Raw genomic sequence first — 19,095 nt, forward strand, 5'->3', positions numbered from 1 at the left:
CTTAAGAAAATTATTAGTAACTGGTGTTGTTATCCCTTTAGCAACTGGGAACCTACATTATATATAAATTAACTATCCTAAGCACACCTTTGGGCAAAGGTCTGAAAAAGTGTGTGTGTTACTTATTGAAGGGTTTTTTGGGGTAATGGAGCACCCATATATACTCCTAGTTTATAACTAATTAAACTAAGTTGCATTTTAATTAAGTTATTAGAGAAATATTCTCGGTTGCACAAACCCCTTGCTATTTTTTTTAAAGAACATCCCATATATCCATTTAAATAGTTTACAGGATCAAATTTCAAAAGTCATTCCTTTGTTTTTTGGCTTCTTGAATTAATTTAATCATCTACTTTGGGGAATTGGCTTTGTATGGTCTTTTGGATTAAAGAGCAGTGTAATCCACCAGTTGGGAAGGGCTGATTAGCAGGCTATTACAATTTTATTGGCATGTAGTGGCATTTAATAATACAAATATGTGTCTTCATTACCTTCACCTCACATTAACAGTTGACAATGTCACCACCTCATCTGTCTTCCATTTGATATATTGTACTGTCATCTATTTTGATCAGTGTATATCCAGCTGTAAACTCAGCCTGCCTGGGGAACCATGGAGGTATGAGCAAGTCTAGGAAAGATGAAGGGGAGAAATATTTTCTTTCCTCCTGGATAGTTTTGACTTTGTATTCAGCAAAAGCAGAATTACTAAATATTCAGTAAATACTTAAATACTTGCTTTTATGGAGTCCTTTACGGAAAGCACACAGAGACAAGAGACTTGCCATTTGGGACTCCAGGAAAGACTAAATATGTTTTCTTGCCTTCCAGAAGAGTAGCTTTGGGAGTCTGAGAAGATCTGGGATAAATGGGCAAAAAAAAAAAGAAAAAAAAAGAGAGTCAGGAAGATTCCAACCACAGACATATGCCTGATGTAACTACTAATGAAAAGCATGTAAGCCTGTAAAACTTGAAAGCAATGTATGTGCCATGGTGTCGGATGGCTCACAGCCATGAGTGCCAATCTAAGGTCAGACTGTCAAAAACAGGGCAGACACCCCAAACTAGTGGTATATTGTGTTAATAGTTTTCACCAAAAACCAGTAACAAATGTGAACTCCTGGATCACTATATTCGTCTTATCATGGAGCCGCAGACAGTCTCCCAAACAAACTGGACTTTAAGTTGGAAGGTCACTAAAACCAAAATTCACCACATTTTAGGTTATTTCCTAGCCCAAGGGGCCAGTCACTTACCCCAAGACAATGGATCCTCTTCATCTCATCAAAAACAATGCTATAGCCAATTTCCCTAATAAACCAACTGAAGATTTATTAGCTAAGAAAAAAAGAGTTATTGAGAGGTTAAAGCAGGTAGAATAGACTCACCTGTAATGCAAGTTTGTACTCCAAATGATAGCAGTTATGTAATGTCTGCTAGTTCTCCAGAAGTCTCTCAGGGATACCCAAAATGGCTTTGGGGACCTCTGTCTGATCCCTCAGGATTCCCTGTCAGAATTGAATCAGTCCAGAGATGCAGGATCATTCTCTTAAGCCAGTATATGTAGACTCTGCTCACAGAAGACAAGCTAACAGATGTCAACCCACGTGGGTTCTGCCTTTGATGAGGAATAAGCAATGCAGATAGTCTATGAATTCCCATTGTTGAACTCAACAACCCTTGCTTTGAAGTTAGTCTTCTACTTCTTTTGGATTCACAAGTAACTTATTTAGAGCGGTATACATAATGCAATTGCCTGTCATTACTTTATAATAGGGATAGATAAGAAAAAAACAATACAAGTATCACTTATTAGTATTCATGAAGTTCTAACACCTGACTATATGCACACTTTGATCTAGGGTTATTATCTAGGGACATACATAGTATAATGCAATAGCAATCAACAAGTTTATAGATAAATGAAGATAATGCCATTATCATTTTACTAGTTTTCATGAATGTAGAGAAAGCATTCTTACCTGGGCATATGCCATGTAAATATAATGTGATAACGCCCCCCCTTGGCTCTATTTTAACAAGTGAATTGGCTTGCACACAGTATGACCTTTTAGCATTTCTTTGATATACACACATAAATGAATTGCCCAATTGCTCTAGCCTGAGCTGGTAATCTGTTACAGCATCACAGTATGTTTTCAGTTTCACCTTAATGTTTCAACATCACGTAAAGATGCTCTGTGCCCTCTGAAAGTACATGACTAGCTTATGAAGTTTTCTACTGTCCTTTCTACTCTTGTCAGTTTTTCACATGTTGGAAGGATGAATGATAATCTGCCTAATATGTGAAGCATCCTCAATGACATGTAAAAGAATGTAAAATTGCATTGACTGGAATAGGTGAATCATGTGGCCCATTTAAACAATAGGTGAATGGGGTCATTCTGGATCACATCATACATTGTAATGCAGAGACAATGATTGTTTGTTAAAGTTCTCACGTACAGTTGGTGCTTCTGCTGTTGAAGGGAGTAGAACTTGATTTTTTAAATATATTTTACTAGACACATAAAATATTCTTTTATACAATAAAGTTCTCTAAATCCATGAGAAATTCCTTTAATGGCTCATTCATTTGTTCCTTTGCTCATTTCATAACCGAATATGTAATGGATCTTCTGGAAATCTTTGAAATATTCCCAGTGTCCTGGGTATGGAGCTAGAGAAAGATACATCAGAACCGTAATCTTAATAAAACTTTAGGGCCATACTCTGCATGGGCCTTTCACTAGTGTGCAGCGAGAGGGGACGGACTAGGTCATCTTTGGCCCTGCATGACACACATAAGATTCAGGCAGAATTCCAGTTCCTGAGCTCAAAAGACTGTTTCTGTCCTGATCCCTGCACCTAATCCAGAAAGGGGAAATGACGAGAAGTAGGCAGAGCTATGGCTGCATTCACTGACATGGGAATGGATGAAAACCCTAATGAGCAAGGCACTGTACAAACACAGAGCAAAGACTGTTCCTGGCACAAGGAGCTTGCGACCGAAGCATGAATCAAGAGACAAGAGATACACAGACAGACGAACCAGAGAGCAAAAAGAAACATTAGACAGTACTGGTAAACAAGATAGGCAGTGATCACAGCACAGCAGCTGCCTAACTGTTGTCAAGATTTGTCATCATGGCAAATGAATGATCTAAGAAGGGTTTAGAAGGAGGTAGTTGTGATGCTGTATAACTGAAATATGACAATTTATATCATTAATATTGCCACTGTTACACAATTGCAATAAATCTTGTACAAAGTATGTTATGTAAGGTGTCAATGGAAAAGTTATGATTTGCTGATTCTGGTTATCCTATCTGTATGTATGTATTTTTTTATCTGAAGTTATGAATATTGACTATATATCTGTATTTCAAGTGTGTTTGTTCCTGGGGTAACACCCAAGAGTTAGTTTACATCCAGTCTAGCCAGCATATGGTGAATGGACCATTCAAGATGGTGGCCCATTAAGGACCACTTAGCTCTCACAATGGATATATAAGCTTGTCCCCACCCGATGAGCCTTCCCATGGATGCTTCAGCCAGGATATGGGTAATGGCTACTCCTATGAGTCAACAAAACTTGTAAGGGTTTGTGACTAGCTCATGTGACCATGGACTCCATCTTGTGCCTGTAATTGTCCACAAACTAAGACCGAGAGCATCCCTCCACAGGGATAAAGGTATCAAAAACCCTGGAAATGTCTCCATTTTGCCTCTTTCCTACTCTGATCCCTGGACTATGGACTTACACTAAAAGGAGCATGTACTGAGGACCTTCCAATCTTTTGGAAGTTACCAGAGACTTGACAAGTTTATTCTATCACTGCTTCAAACTGATGCAAGAACTTTGCAATGATTGTATGTATTTGATTTCCTTAACCATTTTAACTCTTTCCTCCCTCTTTACGCCTATAAATAAATCTTTAAATATTAGATATGAAAGCATGGCAAATAGAATGATTATAGGGTAAGATCTGAGTTATATATTGACCTAGCCACCTGGCTGAACTCTTGGGATTAGAAGGACCCCTTGTTTGATTAAACTGTTTTTAAATAACCACTCCTCATAAAGTCTAGTATCTGGGAGATAAAATGAGTTCTGGAATACCTAAGGAGACTACATTTTTTACTTATGTCTTAACACACTGGTTTAACAAGAAGTTTACTTTTGTTACTGGCTTGGTATATCTTATGGAAGAATAACCACCAGTCTGGATTGTGTCTGCCCTATTTCTCAACAATTCATCCTGAATTTGGCATCCTTAGCTGTGACCCACTGAGGCACGGTGACCGTAGCTTGTCGATGTTTATGAGCTCCTCCTAAGTATGAGGGCAGTATTGGAGAAATCATGAAGTTTTTTGTTTGCAATTTTAACAATACATACAATCCCATTACTTCCTCCCCATATATCACATTAACTACTGGTTACTCTGACCGTCATTTTAAAATTTTATAATGAGATAATATATATAAACCTATCTTCTCTGTCACAAAGAAGTGGCCAATACCCCACTGGGAGAAGAAGAGAGTAGACCGCAGAATACACTGCAAGTCATACAACATTGGTTAGTAACTGTAAACCCAGACATTGACTGTAGGGGCATAATAATAAATAATATTATCCATATCTAAATACACATATTTATCAAGAAAAATATTGTGATTTCATATTCAAGTTATTGCCTTTTACATAAAGCCTATTTTCAGCCCTTTTCTATCTAGACGGCTTATTGAATTAATATGGATGATTGTGACACTGTAGCTCAGTGGAGGAAGACACTTTTGAAATGGGACAAAACACTCAGTATAAAAACTCATAAAATATCCTTCAGAAAGGGAGGCAATACCTTAAAGCAAAAGCACAGGAAAAGATTAAGGAACCTGACATAATGATGACATTCGTGTCTATTTCTATATGTGAACATTTGGTTCACAGGAATGTCATCATTATTTATACAACTCCAAAAACATATCTTGTTTCCATATATGGTTTTACATCATAAAACTAGACTCTGCCTTCCCCATTAATTATCCTTCCTGGCCTTTCATCTTAATCACAAGAAACATGTAAACACAAAAGAACTATTACACAATAGTTGAAAAAGTCCCCTTGGTGTTGGAAGGATGATTTTATGCGACAGGCTCAGGCCTGAAAGTCACTAGGCTTGTGCTGTGTTTATGGCTTTGCTACAGGTTCTCCGTGTAATATTTTAGCAAGTCATTGTGCCTCAGATTCTCCACCTATAAAATGAAGATACTGCTACTACTGACCTTCTTCAGAAGGATGTTATAAGGTTAAGAGTAGGTAGGGGGTTGCAGTTATTAGGCTTTAGGGGTGTCATAAATATAAAGGGAAGGGTAAACCCCTTTGAAATCCCTCCTGGCCAGGGGAAAGCTCCTCTCACCTGTAAAGGGTTAAGAAGCTAAAGGTAACCTCGCTGGCACCTGACCAAAATGACCAATGAGGAGACAAGATACTTTCAAAAGCTGGGAGGAGGGAGAGGAACAAAGGGTCTGTCTGTAGTCGTCTTGGCCGGGGACAGAACAGGAATGGAGTCTTAGAACTTTTAGTAAGTAATCTAGCTAGGTATGTGTTAGATTATGATTTCTTTAAATGGCTGAGAAAAGAATTGTGCTGAATAGAATAACTATTTCTGTCTGTGTATCTTTTTTGTAACTTAAGGTTTGCCTAGAGGGGTTCTCTATGTTTTTGAATCTAATTACCCTGTAAGATATATACCATCCTGATTTTACAGGGGGGATTTCTTTATTTCTATTTACTTCTATTTTTTATTAAAAGTCTTCTTGTAAAACACTGAATGCTTTTTCATTGTTCTCAGATCCAAGGGTTTGGGTTGGTGGTCACCTATGCAAATTGGCGAGGCTTTTTATCCAACATTTCCCAGGAAAGGGGGGGTGCAAGTGTTGGGAGGATTGTTCATTGTTCTTAAGATCCAAGGGTCTGGGTCTGTAGTCACCTAGACAAATTGGTGAGGCTTTTTACCAAACCTTGTCCAGGAAGTGGGGTGCAAGGTTTTGGGAAGTATTTTGGGGGGAAGGACGCGTCCAAACAGCTCTTCCCCAGTAACCAGTATTAGTTTGGTGGTGGTAGCGGCCATTCCAAGGATAACGGGGGTAATATTTTGTACCTTGGGGAAGTTTTGACCTAAGCTGGTAAAGATAAGCTTAGGAGGTTTTTCATGCAGGTCCCCACATCTGTACCCTAGAGTTCAGAGTGGGGGAGGAACCTTGACATGGTGGCACAGTGGTGGGATTAACCTGAAATCATTTTGAGATCCAGTTGAGATTTTTTGAACTAGAAATACAGATTTTAAAAAGGAATTTTTAGGAAGTCCAGAAGGCAGCTTTGAAACTGAAAGCAGCTTGGTGTCTCTCTGCTTTGTGGCCAAGCAGAGACAAAAGGGGATTATCTTGTGAATTGCAGGTTTTCTTGCCTGGAGGCAGGGTACTTAACTCCTGCAGGGAAATTCACAGTCTTCCAACCCAGAGGTTTTTTTTTTTTTCTTTTCTTCCTAAAAGTAAATAGGGGGTGTGTGCTCTACCCATTTGCCTGGAGACAAAAGTGGCAGGGTTTTTTTTTAGGATTTTGATTTTTTTTTGTTTGTTTTACAAGGAGCACAGGTTTGAAAAGAAATTTTTTTTCTTCTTTGGGCTGGGTAAGCAGGTTTCCAAGTAGTTGGAGGTTTTTTGCTTTAATTTGGGCCCAGAGCAGAGACAAGGGAATTGTCTTTTTCTGTAGGCTGACAATCACTATCAGAGAATAGGTATTCTATTCCAGCACAGCAAAATTTTACAGCCAAGTTTTGTTTGTTTATTTCTAAACCTCGGGTGTAAAGTTAGTTAAAAACAGAGAGGTTAGAATGGCCAAATCCTCAGCTCGACTACAGCTGGAATTAGCCAAATTTCAGGCTGAGGAAAAACAAAGGGAACATGAAAGACAGATAGAACTCATGCGGCTGAAGGAGGAGGAGAAGGAAAAAGAGAGGAAGCATGTGGAGGAGATGGAGAGGATAAAGGCCCAGCAGAATATACCAACAAACCCTAGCAATCCTTCTCCAGGTACCACTTCCCATCCCAGAAAGTTCCCCACCTACAAGGCAGGTGATGATACTGAGGCCTTCTTAGAAAACTTCGAAAGGGCCTGCCTTGGGTACAACATCTCTACTGACCAATACATGGTAGAGCTGAGGCCGCAGCTCAGTGGACCCTTAGCTGAGGTGGCAGCTGAAATGCCTAAAGAACACATGAACAAGTATGAACTGTTTAAATCCAAGGCGAGAGTCAGAATGGGGATAACACCCGAGCAGTCTCGTCGGAGGTTCAGAGCCCTAAGGTGGAAACCAGACATGTCATTTACCCGACATGCCTACCACATTGTAAAACATTGGGATGCCTGGATATCAGGAGCAAGTGTTGAATCTCCAGTAAATTTGCCCTTCCTAATGCAAATGGAACAATTCTTAGAGGGTGTTCCTGAGGAAATAGAAAGATACATCCTAGATGGGAAACCCAAAACTGTAACTGAGGCAGGAGAGATTGGAGCCAGATGGGTGGAGGTGGCAGAGAAGAAGAAAACTGGTCGCAGTTGGAGCGGAGACCAGAAGGGACCACCCCAGACCACACCCTATTACCGGGGGCCGCCCAAAGCCCCACCTACCTCCCAAAGAACCCTCCAGACCCCTTATCGTCCCACCACCCCGTTCTCCAGCAACCCTCCTCGCCCCAGTGACCCGTCAGCTGGACGATGTTTTAAGTGTAACGAGCTGGGGCATGTAAAGGCCAACTGCCCCAAGAACCCCAACAGATTACAGTTCATTGCACCGGAATCACACCAGAGGTCCACAGGCCCAGATACCTCCCAGATACCCTTGGAGCGGAGGGAAACTGTGAGTGTGGGTGGGAAGAAGGTCACCGCGTGGAGGGACACCGGAGCACAAGTGTCAGCTATCCATGCTTCCTTAGTGGACCCCAATTTAATCAACCCAGAGATCCAAGTGACGATTCAACCCTTCAAGTCCAACTCTTTCAATTTGCCTACAGCCAAGTTGCCTGTCCAGTACAAGGGCTGGTCAGGAATGTGGACTTTTGCAGTCTATGATGATTATCCCATCCCCATGCTGTTGGGGGAAGACTTGGCCAATCATGTGAAGCAGGCCAAGAGGGTGGGAATGGTCACCCGCAACCAGGCTAAACAAGCCGTGAGGCCTAGCTCTGTTCCGGAAACTTCTATCAGGACCCAGTCAGAGGTGATGGACCTGGACCCCAGGCCAATGTCTGCAACAGCAGTAGTGGATCCAGTCCCAGAGACCCAGACGGAACCAGTCCCAGAACCGGAACCAGCCAAACAACCAACACCAGACCCCGTGTCAGCACTGAATCCAGTACTTGCAACCTCAAAACCAGAGGGCCCCACCGAACCTGAACTGGCAGCAGCCGATAACCCTACACAAGAGGCTCAGCCGGAGCCTGAATCCCAACATAGTGCACCAGCGGAGAGCGGTTCACAGTCAACAGAAACAGCTCCATCCCCTATATCGCTTCCAGAGGGACCAAGCCTAGGTCCACAATCCCATGAGGAACTGATGTCTCCAGCATCAAGGGAACAGTTCCAGACCGAACAGGAAGCAGATGAAAGCCTCCAGAGAGCTTGGACGGCGGCACGGAGCAACCCACCGCCTCTCAGCTCTTCTAATCGATCCAGGTTCGTTGTAGAAAGAGGACTTTTATACAAGGAAACTCTTTCTGGGGGACACCAGGAAGACTGGCATCCTCAGCGACAGTTGGTAGTTCCAACTAAATACCGGGCCAAGCTCTTGAGCTTAGCCCATGATCACCCTAGTGGCCATGCTGGGGTGAACAGGACCAAAGACCGTTTGGGGGGGTCATTCCACTGGGAGGGAATGGGCAAGGATGTTTCTACCTATGTCCAGTCTTGTGAGGTGCGCCAAAGAGTGGGAAAACCCCAAGACCAGGTCAAAGCTCCTCTCCAGCCACTCCCCATCATTGAAGTTCCATTTCAGCGAGTAGCTGTGGATATTCTGGGTCCTTTTCCGAAAAAGACACCCAGAGGAAAGCAGTACATACTGACTTTCATGGATTTTGCCACCCGATGGCCGGAAGCAGTAGCTCTAAGCAACACCAGGGCTAAAAGTGTGTGCCAGGCACTAGCAGACATTTTTGCCAGGGTAGGTTGGCCCTCCGACATCCTCACAGATGCAGGGACTAATTTCCTGGCAGGAACTATGAAAAACCTTTGGGAAGCTCATGGGGTAAATCACTTGGTTGCCACTCCTTACCATCATCAAACAAATGGCATGGTGGAGAAGTCTAATGGAACTTTGGGGGCCATGATACGTAAATTCGTAAATGAGCACTCCAATGATTGGGACCTAGTATTGCAGCAGTTGCTCTTTGCCTACAGAGCTGTACCACATCCCAGTTTAGGGTTTTCCCCATTTGAACTTGTATATGGCCGTGAGGTTAAGGGGCCATTGCAGTTGGTGAAGCAGCAATGGGAGGGATTTACACCTTCTCCAGGAACTAACATTCTGGACTTTGTAACCAACCTACAAAACACCCTCCGAACCTCTTTAGCCCTTGCTAGAGAAAACTTACAGGATGCTCAAAAAGAGCAAAAAGCCTGGTATGATAAACATGCCAGAGAGCGTTCCTTCAAAGTAGGAGACCAGGTCATGGTCTTAAAGGCGCTCCAGGCCCATAAAATGGAAGCATCGTGGGAAGGGCCATTCGTGGTCCAGGAGCGCCTGGGAGCTGTTAATTATCTCATAACATTCCCCACCTCCAACCGAAAGCCTAAGGTGTATCATATTAATTCTCTAAAGCCCTTTTATTCCAGAGAATTAAAGGTTTGTCAGTTTACAGCCCAGGGAGGAGACGACGCTGAGTGGCCTGAAGGTGTCTACTACGAAGGGAAATGTGCTGGTGGTGTGGAAGAGGTGAACCTCTCCATGACCCTTGGGCGTATGCAGCGACAGCAGATCCAGGAGCTGTGCACTAGCTACGCGCCAACGTTCTCAGCCACCCCAGGACTGACTGAACGGGCATACCACTCCATTGACACAGGTAATGCTCACCCAATTAGGGTCCAACCTTACCGGGTGTCTCCTCAAGCTAAAACTGCTATAGAACGGGAGATCCAGGATATGTTACAGATGGGGGTAATCCGCCCCTCTGAAAGTGCATGGGCATCTCCAGTGGTTCTAGTTCCCAAACCAGATGGGGAAATACGTTTTTGCGTGGACTACCGTAAGCTAAATGCTGTAACTCGCCCAGACAACTATCCCATGCCACGCACAGATGAACTATTAGAGAAACTGGGAAGGGCCCAGTTCATCTCTACCTTGGACTTAACCAAGGGGTACTGGCAGGTACCGCTAGATGAATCTGCCAAGGAAAGGTCAGCCTTCATCACACATCTCGGGCTGTATGAATTTAATGTACTCCCTTTCGGGCTGCGAAATGCACCCGCCACTTTCCAAAGACTTGTAGATGGTCTCCTAGCGGGATTAGGAGAATATGCAGTCGCCTACCTTGACGATGTGGCCATATTTTCGGATTCCTGGGCAGACCACCTGGAACATCTACAAAAAGTCCTTGAGCGCATAAGGGAGGCAGGACTAACTGTTAAGGCTAAGAAGTGTCAAATAGGCCTAAACAGAGTGACTTACCTTGGACACCAGGTGGGTCAAGGAACTATCAGCCCCCTACAGGCCAAAGTGGATGCTATCCAAAAGTGGCCTGTCCCAAAGTCAAAGAAACAGGTTCAATCCTTCTTAGGCTTGGCCGGTTATTACAGACGATTTGTACCGCACTACAGCCAAATCGCTGCCCCACTGACAGACCTAACCAAAAAGAAACAGCCAAATGCTGTTCAGTGGACCAGAAAGTGTCAGAAGGCCTTTAACAAGCTTAAAGCGACACTCATGTCTGACCCTGTACTAAGGGCCCCAGACTTTGACAAACCGTTCCTAGTAACCACAGATGCATCCGAGCGTGGTGTGGGAGCAGTTTTAATGCAGAAAGGACCTGATCAAGAATTCCACCCTGTAGTGTTTCTCAGCAAAAAACTGTCTGAGAGGGAAAGCAACTGGTCAGTCACTGAAAAAGAATGTTATGCCATTGTCTACGCTCTGGAAAAGCTACGCCCATATGTTTGGGGACGGCGTTTCCACCTGCAACCCGACCATGCTGCACTAAAGTGGCTTCACACCGTCAAAGAAACTAACAGAAAACTTCTTCGGTGGAGTTTAGCTCTCCAAGATTTTGATTTCGACATCCAACACATCTCAGGAGCTTCTAACAAAGTGGCTGATGCACTCTCCCGTGAAAGTTTCCCAGAATCAACTGGTTAAAATCGTCCTTGAGATGTGGAAAATATTGTTAGTCTTTATGTACTTGGTAGTATATTTAGAGATGCATGTGTCTTATTAACTCTGTTTTCCTAGAGCTCCAGGAAGAAATCCCAGCCAGTGTTTCAACCTAGCTGAGATTTGGGGGGCGTGTCATAAATATAAAGGGAAGGGTAAACCCCTTTGAAATCCCTCCTGGCCAGGGGAAAGCTCCTCTCACCTGTAAAGGGTTAAGAAGCTAAAGGTAACCTCGCTGGCACCTGACCAAAATGACCAATGAGGAGACAAGATACTTTCAAAAGCTGGGAGGAGGGAGAGGAACAAAGGGTCTGTCTGTAGTCGTCTTGGCCGGGGACAGAACAGGAATGGAGTCTTAGAACTTTTAGTAAGTAATCTAGCTAGGTATGTGTTAGATTATGATTTCTTTAAATGGCTGAGAAAAGAATTGTGCTGAATAGAATAACTATTTCTGTCTGTGTATCTTTTTTGTAACTTAAGGTTTGCCTAGAGGGGTTCTCTATGTTTTTGAATCTAATTACCCTGTAAGATATATACCATCCTGATTTTACAGGGGGGATTTCTTTATTTCTATTTACTTCTATTTTTTATTAAAAGTCTTCTTGTAAAACACTGAATGCTTTTTCATTGTTCTCAGATCCAAGGGTTTGGGTTGGTGGTCACCTATGCAAATTGGCGAGGCTTTTTATCCAACATTTCCCAGGAAAGGGGGGGTGCAAGTGTTGGGAGGATTGTTCATTGTTCTTAAGATCCAAGGGTCTGGGTCTGTAGTCACCTAGACAAATTGGTGAGGCTTTTTACCAAACCTTGTCCAGGAAGTGGGGTGCAAGGTTTTGGGAAGTATTTTGGGGGGAAGGACGCGTCCAAACAGCTCTTCCCCAGTAACCAGTATTAGTTTGGTGGTGGTAGCGGCCATTCCAAGGATAACGGGGGTAATATTTTGTACCTTGGGGAAGTTTTGACCTAAGCTGGTAAAGATAAGCTTAGGAGGTTTTTCATGCAGGTCCCCACATCTGTACCCTAGAGTTCAGAGTGGGGGAGGAACCTTGACAAGGGGGGAAAAAACTTCAGTGGCTCATCCACTCTGTGGGAGTTTCACAAAGCTTTCACCCAAGAACAGTGTAACAAGAATTGTGTGGAAAGGGGAAGAGGAATACTCAATCAAAACCCAGCAAGTGATTTTAAGGTTTTTTTTAAAAAAATATATTCTTGGTATTCCTGATATATCCCAGGCCAGGAAATATCTGCTCTGAAGTCAGAGCACTGTGTTCAGGTCAAGAATGTAAGATGTTTTTTAATGCCTTCCCTCCTTCAAACACATTTCTGCTGCCACACTTCTCCCATCACCTATGTTATGTTAATTTCAATGGAATAAATGGGTCTAGAGAGTCAAAGATTTTAACATGACACTTTGCTATACAATAGTAAACAGTTAAACATGGTTCAGGGTTTTGAGTACAGAGACCACAGCCTTCTTAGTCACATGACAACCATCATCATTAAAAAAATCTTAAAACTTTTATTCAAAATACAGAAAGAGGAAAAAGCTAAAGCACTTGAATACAAAAGCCTTGCTGGTAGATTCATAAGGTCTAGGGCCAGAACGGGGACCATTATGATTATTTAATCTGACCTCCTGTATAACACAGGCCATAGAACTTCCCAAAATAATTCCTAAAGCATATATTTTTGAAAAACATTCAAGACTGATTTAAAAATGGTTTGTGATGGAAAATTCACAATAACCCTTGTAAGTTGTTTCAATTATTAATTACTCTCACCATTGAAAATTTTTATCTTTTTTTCAGTCTGAATTTATCTACCTTCAATTTCCAACATTGGATCATATTATACTTTCTCTCCCAGACTGAAGAGCCCATTTTAAAATATTTGCTCCCATGTAGGTATTTATAGACTAATCAAGTCACCCCTTAAACTTCTCTTTCTTAAATTAAATAGATTGAGCTTTTTGAGTCTATCATTACAAGGCATGTTTTCAATCCTTTAATCATTCTTTTGACACTTCTCTGATCGCTCGCCAATTTATCAATAGCCTTAAATTGTGGGCACCAGAACTGGACCTAGTATGCCAGCAGAGCTCGTACCAGTTCCAAATACAGAGGTAAACCTAGCTCTATACTCCTACTCGAGACTGCATTCCCAGGATTGCATTAGCTCTTTTGGCCACAGCAACACACTGGGATTTCATGTTCAGCTGATTATCCACTATGACCTCCAAAACTTTTTCAGATTCACTGCTTCCCAGGATAGAGTCCCCCATTCTGTAAATATGGCCCATTCTTTGTTTCTATATGTTTACATTTAGCCATATTAAAACTGATCTTGTTTGCTTGCTCCTAATTTACCAAACAATCCAGATCACTCTGAATCAGTAACCATTCCTCTTAATTATTTCCCACTCCCCCAATTTGGGGATCTTCTGCATACTTTATCAGTGATGATTTTGTGTTTCCTTTCAGGTCATTGATAAGGGCTAAACTGTATAGAACAGTGGGTCTCAAACTTTTTTACTGGCAACCCCTTTCATATCACAAGCCTCTGAGTGCAACCTCCCTAATAAATTAAATACACTGTTTAATATATTTAACACCATTATAAATGATGGAGGCAAGCGGAGTTTGGAGCGGAGGTTGACAGCTCGCAACTCCCCATGTAATGACCTTGCAACCCCCCTGAGGTGTCTGGACCCCCAGTTTGAGAACCCCTGATATAGGGTGACTCCCTGCAGGACCCCAGAGGAAACAGACCCTGTCAGTGACTATTCCTGTTTATACTTACATTTTGAGACCTATAAGTTAGCCAGTTTTTAAGGCATTTAATCCATATTGATTTTATATTTTTCTAGTGGTTTAATCAAAATGTTGTGCAGTGCCTTACAGAAGTCTAAGTATATTATGTCAATACTATTACCTTTATCAATCAAACATGTAATTATATATATATTATATATATATATATATATTTATATATATATATATAATATTTAATATATACACACACACATATATATATACACACACACACATAAAAGTTTGTCAGGATCTATTTTCCATAAACATATGTTGATTTGCATTAATTACATTACTCTCCTCTAGTTCTTTATTAAGCGAGTCCCATATCAGCTGTTCCATTATCTTGCCCAGTATTAGTGTCAGGCTTACTGGCCCATAATTATCCAGGTCATCCTATTTACCCTATTAAAAAAATGGCACAACATTAGCTTTCTTCTAGCCCTCTGGAACTTCCCCAGTGATCCAAGACTTTTGGGGGAAAAAAAAGGTTAATTTACATTTAACAATCTCCCTTATACCTTTATCTATAGAAAAAGTTTTTAAATGGGGGAAAATCTCCTGTCTGAGAGTATTTTAGATGTTATTAAAGATTAAACTATTCATTTAGGGGAAAAAAGAAACAGGTGAGATGGGTTAGAGCTCTTGATAAAGCCAAGACATGATCCTTTTAAGACCAAAACAGACAACAGCACACAAAAAGGTGAAAGAAAAGACAGCAGTATACCCAAACATTCATAAATTAAAGTAATTTTGTTGGTGGCATTTCCCATATCCTGCACTGAAGTTTACCATCTCAGCCCCAGCAATACTTCACTTATCAAATAAGAGGCTCCATCGAAACTGAAGCTTCAGAAACATGCAGAGTTTTCAAAAATAAAGTCTTATTTTTAAGAGTGGTCTTTGGTTGAATCCTCATCATTCTCTCTATGTGTATATATATGTTCCATTCTACGCATCCGATGAAGTGGGCTGTAGCCCACGAAAGCTTATGCTATAATAAATTTGTTAGTCTCTAAGATGCCACAAGTACTCCTGTTCTTTTTGCAGATACAGACTAACATGGCTGCTACACTGAAACCCATCATTCTTATGTATTACTTAATGAGCACTGTCTGTCAGCTCAACGCTTTACAAAACAGAGACAAACTAAGGCCCTTACAATCCAAATTTGAAGGAACAGTTAAGAACCATAAGACACTGCTCATTATTGCTTAATTGCCTATCTGATTAATTGCTCATTATTTGCCTAATGAGCAATATGAAAAGTGAGCAGTTAATTGCCTAATTGCTTAATTGCCATATTGCTCATAATTTGGGCATCTACTGCCATTTTTGACAGTGTCTGAACATTTTTCTAAACTTTCTTCCTTTTTCTTGACCTGTTTGCTGTTTTCACTGCTTCCCTTCATCTCTGCTTGTTGTCAATGACTCAGACATCCACTACACCCTATTCCTAATCTCTTGTCATCCTTCTTGCTGCCTTCCCCACCATCTCTCCACTTCTCTTCTTTCGTGCTCCTATATTGCCACTTCTGTTCAATACTATTTATGCTCTCTGACTGTCTCTCCATCCCTTCTCTTTTCCCATTTACTTTCCTGCATTCTTCTCTGTGGTGCAGAGGTCTGTACTGTAAAGTGTCCAAAGTAACAGAAATCTAACTCAGATTATTATATAACATTGTTCGCAAGAGTCAGCAGAAGTTGGAGACAAATAGATTGGTACAAAGGAGATTGTTTAAGTTAAAAAAACAGTGATAAGGAGATGGTCTTCAGGGCTCCGGGTGAATTTATGGATTGGTATGAATATGAGCTCAAAGAGTCTAGAAATGGGAGAAAATGTGCTTTCACGACGGGTTAATTTTAATGGATTGAGGTTGCCACCACTGCTTCGGCATTGCTTATGTGCATCACTAAATGAAAGCTGGCCAGACTGGAAGAAGTAAGCTTTACCATGGATGCTGCTTCCACCATCTCCTGGGACCCACTTCACTGATTTTGGCCAAATCCAGAACAACGTCTAGAGCAGTAGTTTCAAACTGGAGTATGTGTACCCATAGGGGTATGCGAGATCTCATCTGGGGGTACATGAGAAAAATCCTGTATTACAGGACAACACATTTTATTTACTAAGATTAAATGCATGGTACATTTATTTAGTAAGACTCGAATGGGGGTAAGCATTAGACTACATTATTTGGAAAGGGTTACACTGCCTAAAAAGATTGAAAACCACTGATCTAGAGTGTGAGACTTGCATTCCTCTTATCAACTCTCCCTCACCTGCCACCTTATTTGTCCCATTTTTTATGTCTCTCCTTTTTGCCTTTTGTCTAATAAGAGCCTGACTTAGTCACCAAGACAACTCCACCTATGGCAACACTGCTGTGAGCCTGTGGTGGGAAAGACAGTTAAAAACAGTGCCTTACCCAGCCTGATATTGGTGCACATTTGCCAGATCTCAAAGTGGTATTAAGACCATATGCTGGGCCTGTGTTTCTCCAGCAGTAAAGTTGCAAATGAAAGTCAGCACCAGAAATGGAAACTACATTTCGTAACTTGACTATTCTTTTCTTTCTCCTTTTGTGTGCACAACAACAGCAACTCAAGACCATCTAACTTTCTCTTTTCCACCAGAAAGAATATTAATGCCATCTAAAAGACTGTCACAGCAGTGCTTTACCCTTTAGAAAACTCCATATAGCTAAAAGGAAAGATATTGTTAGATCGAAAGGGATATTGTTAGATCAAAAGTTGTACTTAATTCCTCACACTTCAAATATTGTATTGTCTTTTCCTATATCTTTAATAAGAAGTTGGAAGAGAGTTCTAGTGGTGGTTTTTATAATGGGAGTCACCAGAGAAAACTTGACAAACCTCAACCACACTTAGCTGTTTTGGGTTTTAACAGTGACAAGGATTTCATTAACATCCTGTCCCTTGTTGGGCCTGAGATGTTCCCTGTTCAATACAATAGCCTTCTCACAGCTTCTTCTCTAACATCTTCACCTCACATCCACTTTAATCTTTCTCTCATCGCCGGAGAGATCTCCTTTAACTCCTGCTCACGTCATTCACAATCCTACCACTCCTCCTTGATCTGTTCTCTTCCCAGTTCCTCATTTCCAATCCTGTTCACTTCATTCGCAGCCACCATTTCCCTTACTTCCTCTGAAGTTCCCACTGCTGTTTTAACAAATTTAATGCTGTTCACAGTCCTCTTCATGTCCCCTTCCCTCCACTTCCTCACAGTCCCCCAAGCCTGGCTTTCTATCTCTCTCTCTCTTTCATTGACTCTGACGTTATATTCCTTTCCTTTAGGAACTCTTCTCCCATATCCATATTCTGTTGGCCTGTTGTCATGCTGCCTTCAATACTTTTTTCAGTGTCCCACTCCACACTGAGATTTTCAGGCACTCTACTCTCTTCAACTGGAAATTTTTAAAGACAAGGCATGATCTACTTCAGGAGGAATTTTTGGGAAGTTATACGGAAGACCAGACTAGATTATCACATTGGTCCCTTCTGGACTAGGAATCTGTGGGTATCTCTGCACAGCAATTAGACATCTGTGTCTGGCTCATGTCAGCTACCTCAGGCTCGTGGGGCTAGGCCTGTGGGACTGTGTTATTGTGGTGACAATGTTTGGGTTGGAGCCCGGACTCTGGGACCCCATGTGGGGGGAGGGTCCAGGTGACTGGCCTTCATCCCAAGCCTGAATGTCTACACCACAATTAAACAACTCCACAGGCTAAGCCCAAGTCAATGACACAGGGCAGCTGCGGGTATATAATTCCATTGTAGACATATCCATCCTGTGACTGTTCTCTTACTTCTAACTTTTCTTTTAACATCAGTTACAGCAGTTGTATTTCCTCTTCTCTACAAATCCCCCGCTGATTTCATGCTATCTTCCTGGGTAATTGCATTTGTTTCCAAAGGTTTACTTATTATCCCTATGCTGATGACAAATTGATACCCACTCCCAAACTTCCATCCAGTCCCTAGTGTATGCTTGCTTCTCTGATATTTCTCTTAGGATTATTTTCCTACCACCTTGTACTCAATAGGCTACATTCTGCTCTGGTGTGAGTCCAGTTTAATCAACACATTTAGAATTCAGTCCAATATGACCAAGGGTTTGTCTACACAGTAAGAGTTGTGCATGGCCTAGCCTATCCTAGCCAACATGAATCCAGCTAGCACAGGTAAAGAGGTGGTGAAGATAATGTAGCATGGGCTTTAGAGTGATCTAGCAAACCAGGGCCTGTGTTAGGTTTTACTACACATGCAGAAACCCACACTGTGCTGCTTTCCCTGTAATTATTATCCATACTATACACTAAGACAGAACTCCTTGTTCCACCAAAGCTCTCTTCTATTGCTCCTTTCTCAGTCAGGCACTACTGAACATACCACCATCTTTTCCATTATCTCATATCAAAAGCCAGGCAAAATCTTGCCAATACACATTCTAAAGCATTGCCAACATCATCTCTTCCACTCAATGCTGAATCTCAATGCTGAATCTCAATCCAAGCCCAAACTCAAGTTTTCAGGTGCTTTACATCAGGAGGTGGCTCCTGCTCTCCAGTGGAACCTTATCCATAAGGAAGCCATGAAGAAAAATAGGCATCATTAGTCTCTGAAAGGGGAAAAGATATGGAGATTCTTCCCTCAAAATAAACCCCACTTAAGTTTGTAGTTTGCTTGAGGCCATAAGTTCAATTAGAATCATAGAATCATAGAATCATAGAATATCAGGGTTGGAAGGGACCTCAGGAGGTTATCTAGTCCAACCCCCTGCTCAAAAGCAGGACCAATCCCCAATTAAATCATCCTAGCAAGGGCTTTGTCAAGC

The 19,095-nt window shown here is 41.7% G+C and overlaps 1 protein-coding gene across 1 annotated transcript; it reads left to right on the top strand.

Moving 5' to 3' along the window:
• Window positions 1-6,880: 6,880 nt before the first annotated feature.
• On the top strand, window positions 6,881-10,928 carry LOC311524909 (uncharacterized protein). The gene is made up of 2 exons (XM_084636555.1): window positions 6,881-8,738; window positions 9,920-10,928. The coding sequence occupies exons 1-2, from the start codon at window positions 6,898-6,900 to the stop codon at window positions 9,939-9,941; spliced, it is 1,863 nt and encodes a 620-aa protein (XP_084492681.1). The 5' UTR covers window positions 6,881-6,897; the 3' UTR covers window positions 9,942-10,928.
• Window positions 10,929-19,095: the final 8,167 nt, after the last annotated feature.

Source organism: Lepidochelys olivacea, assembly GCF_965140295.1.
Source record: "Lepidochelys olivacea isolate rLepOli2 genome assembly, chromosome: 1".
NCBI lineage: Eukaryota > Metazoa > Chordata > Testudines > Cheloniidae > Lepidochelys > Lepidochelys olivacea.

Excerpts from the sequence above, each read along its gene's own strand:
- LOC311524909 (XM_084636555.1), top strand. The coding sequence starts at position 6,898 with ATGGCCAAATCCTCAGCTCGACTACAGCTGGAATTAGCCAAATTTCAG. Across the intron at positions 8,739-9,919 it reads AGCTCTTCTAATCGATCCAG|CCCAGGGAGGAGACGACGCT; the intron begins GTTCGTTGTAGA and ends GTCAGTTTACAG.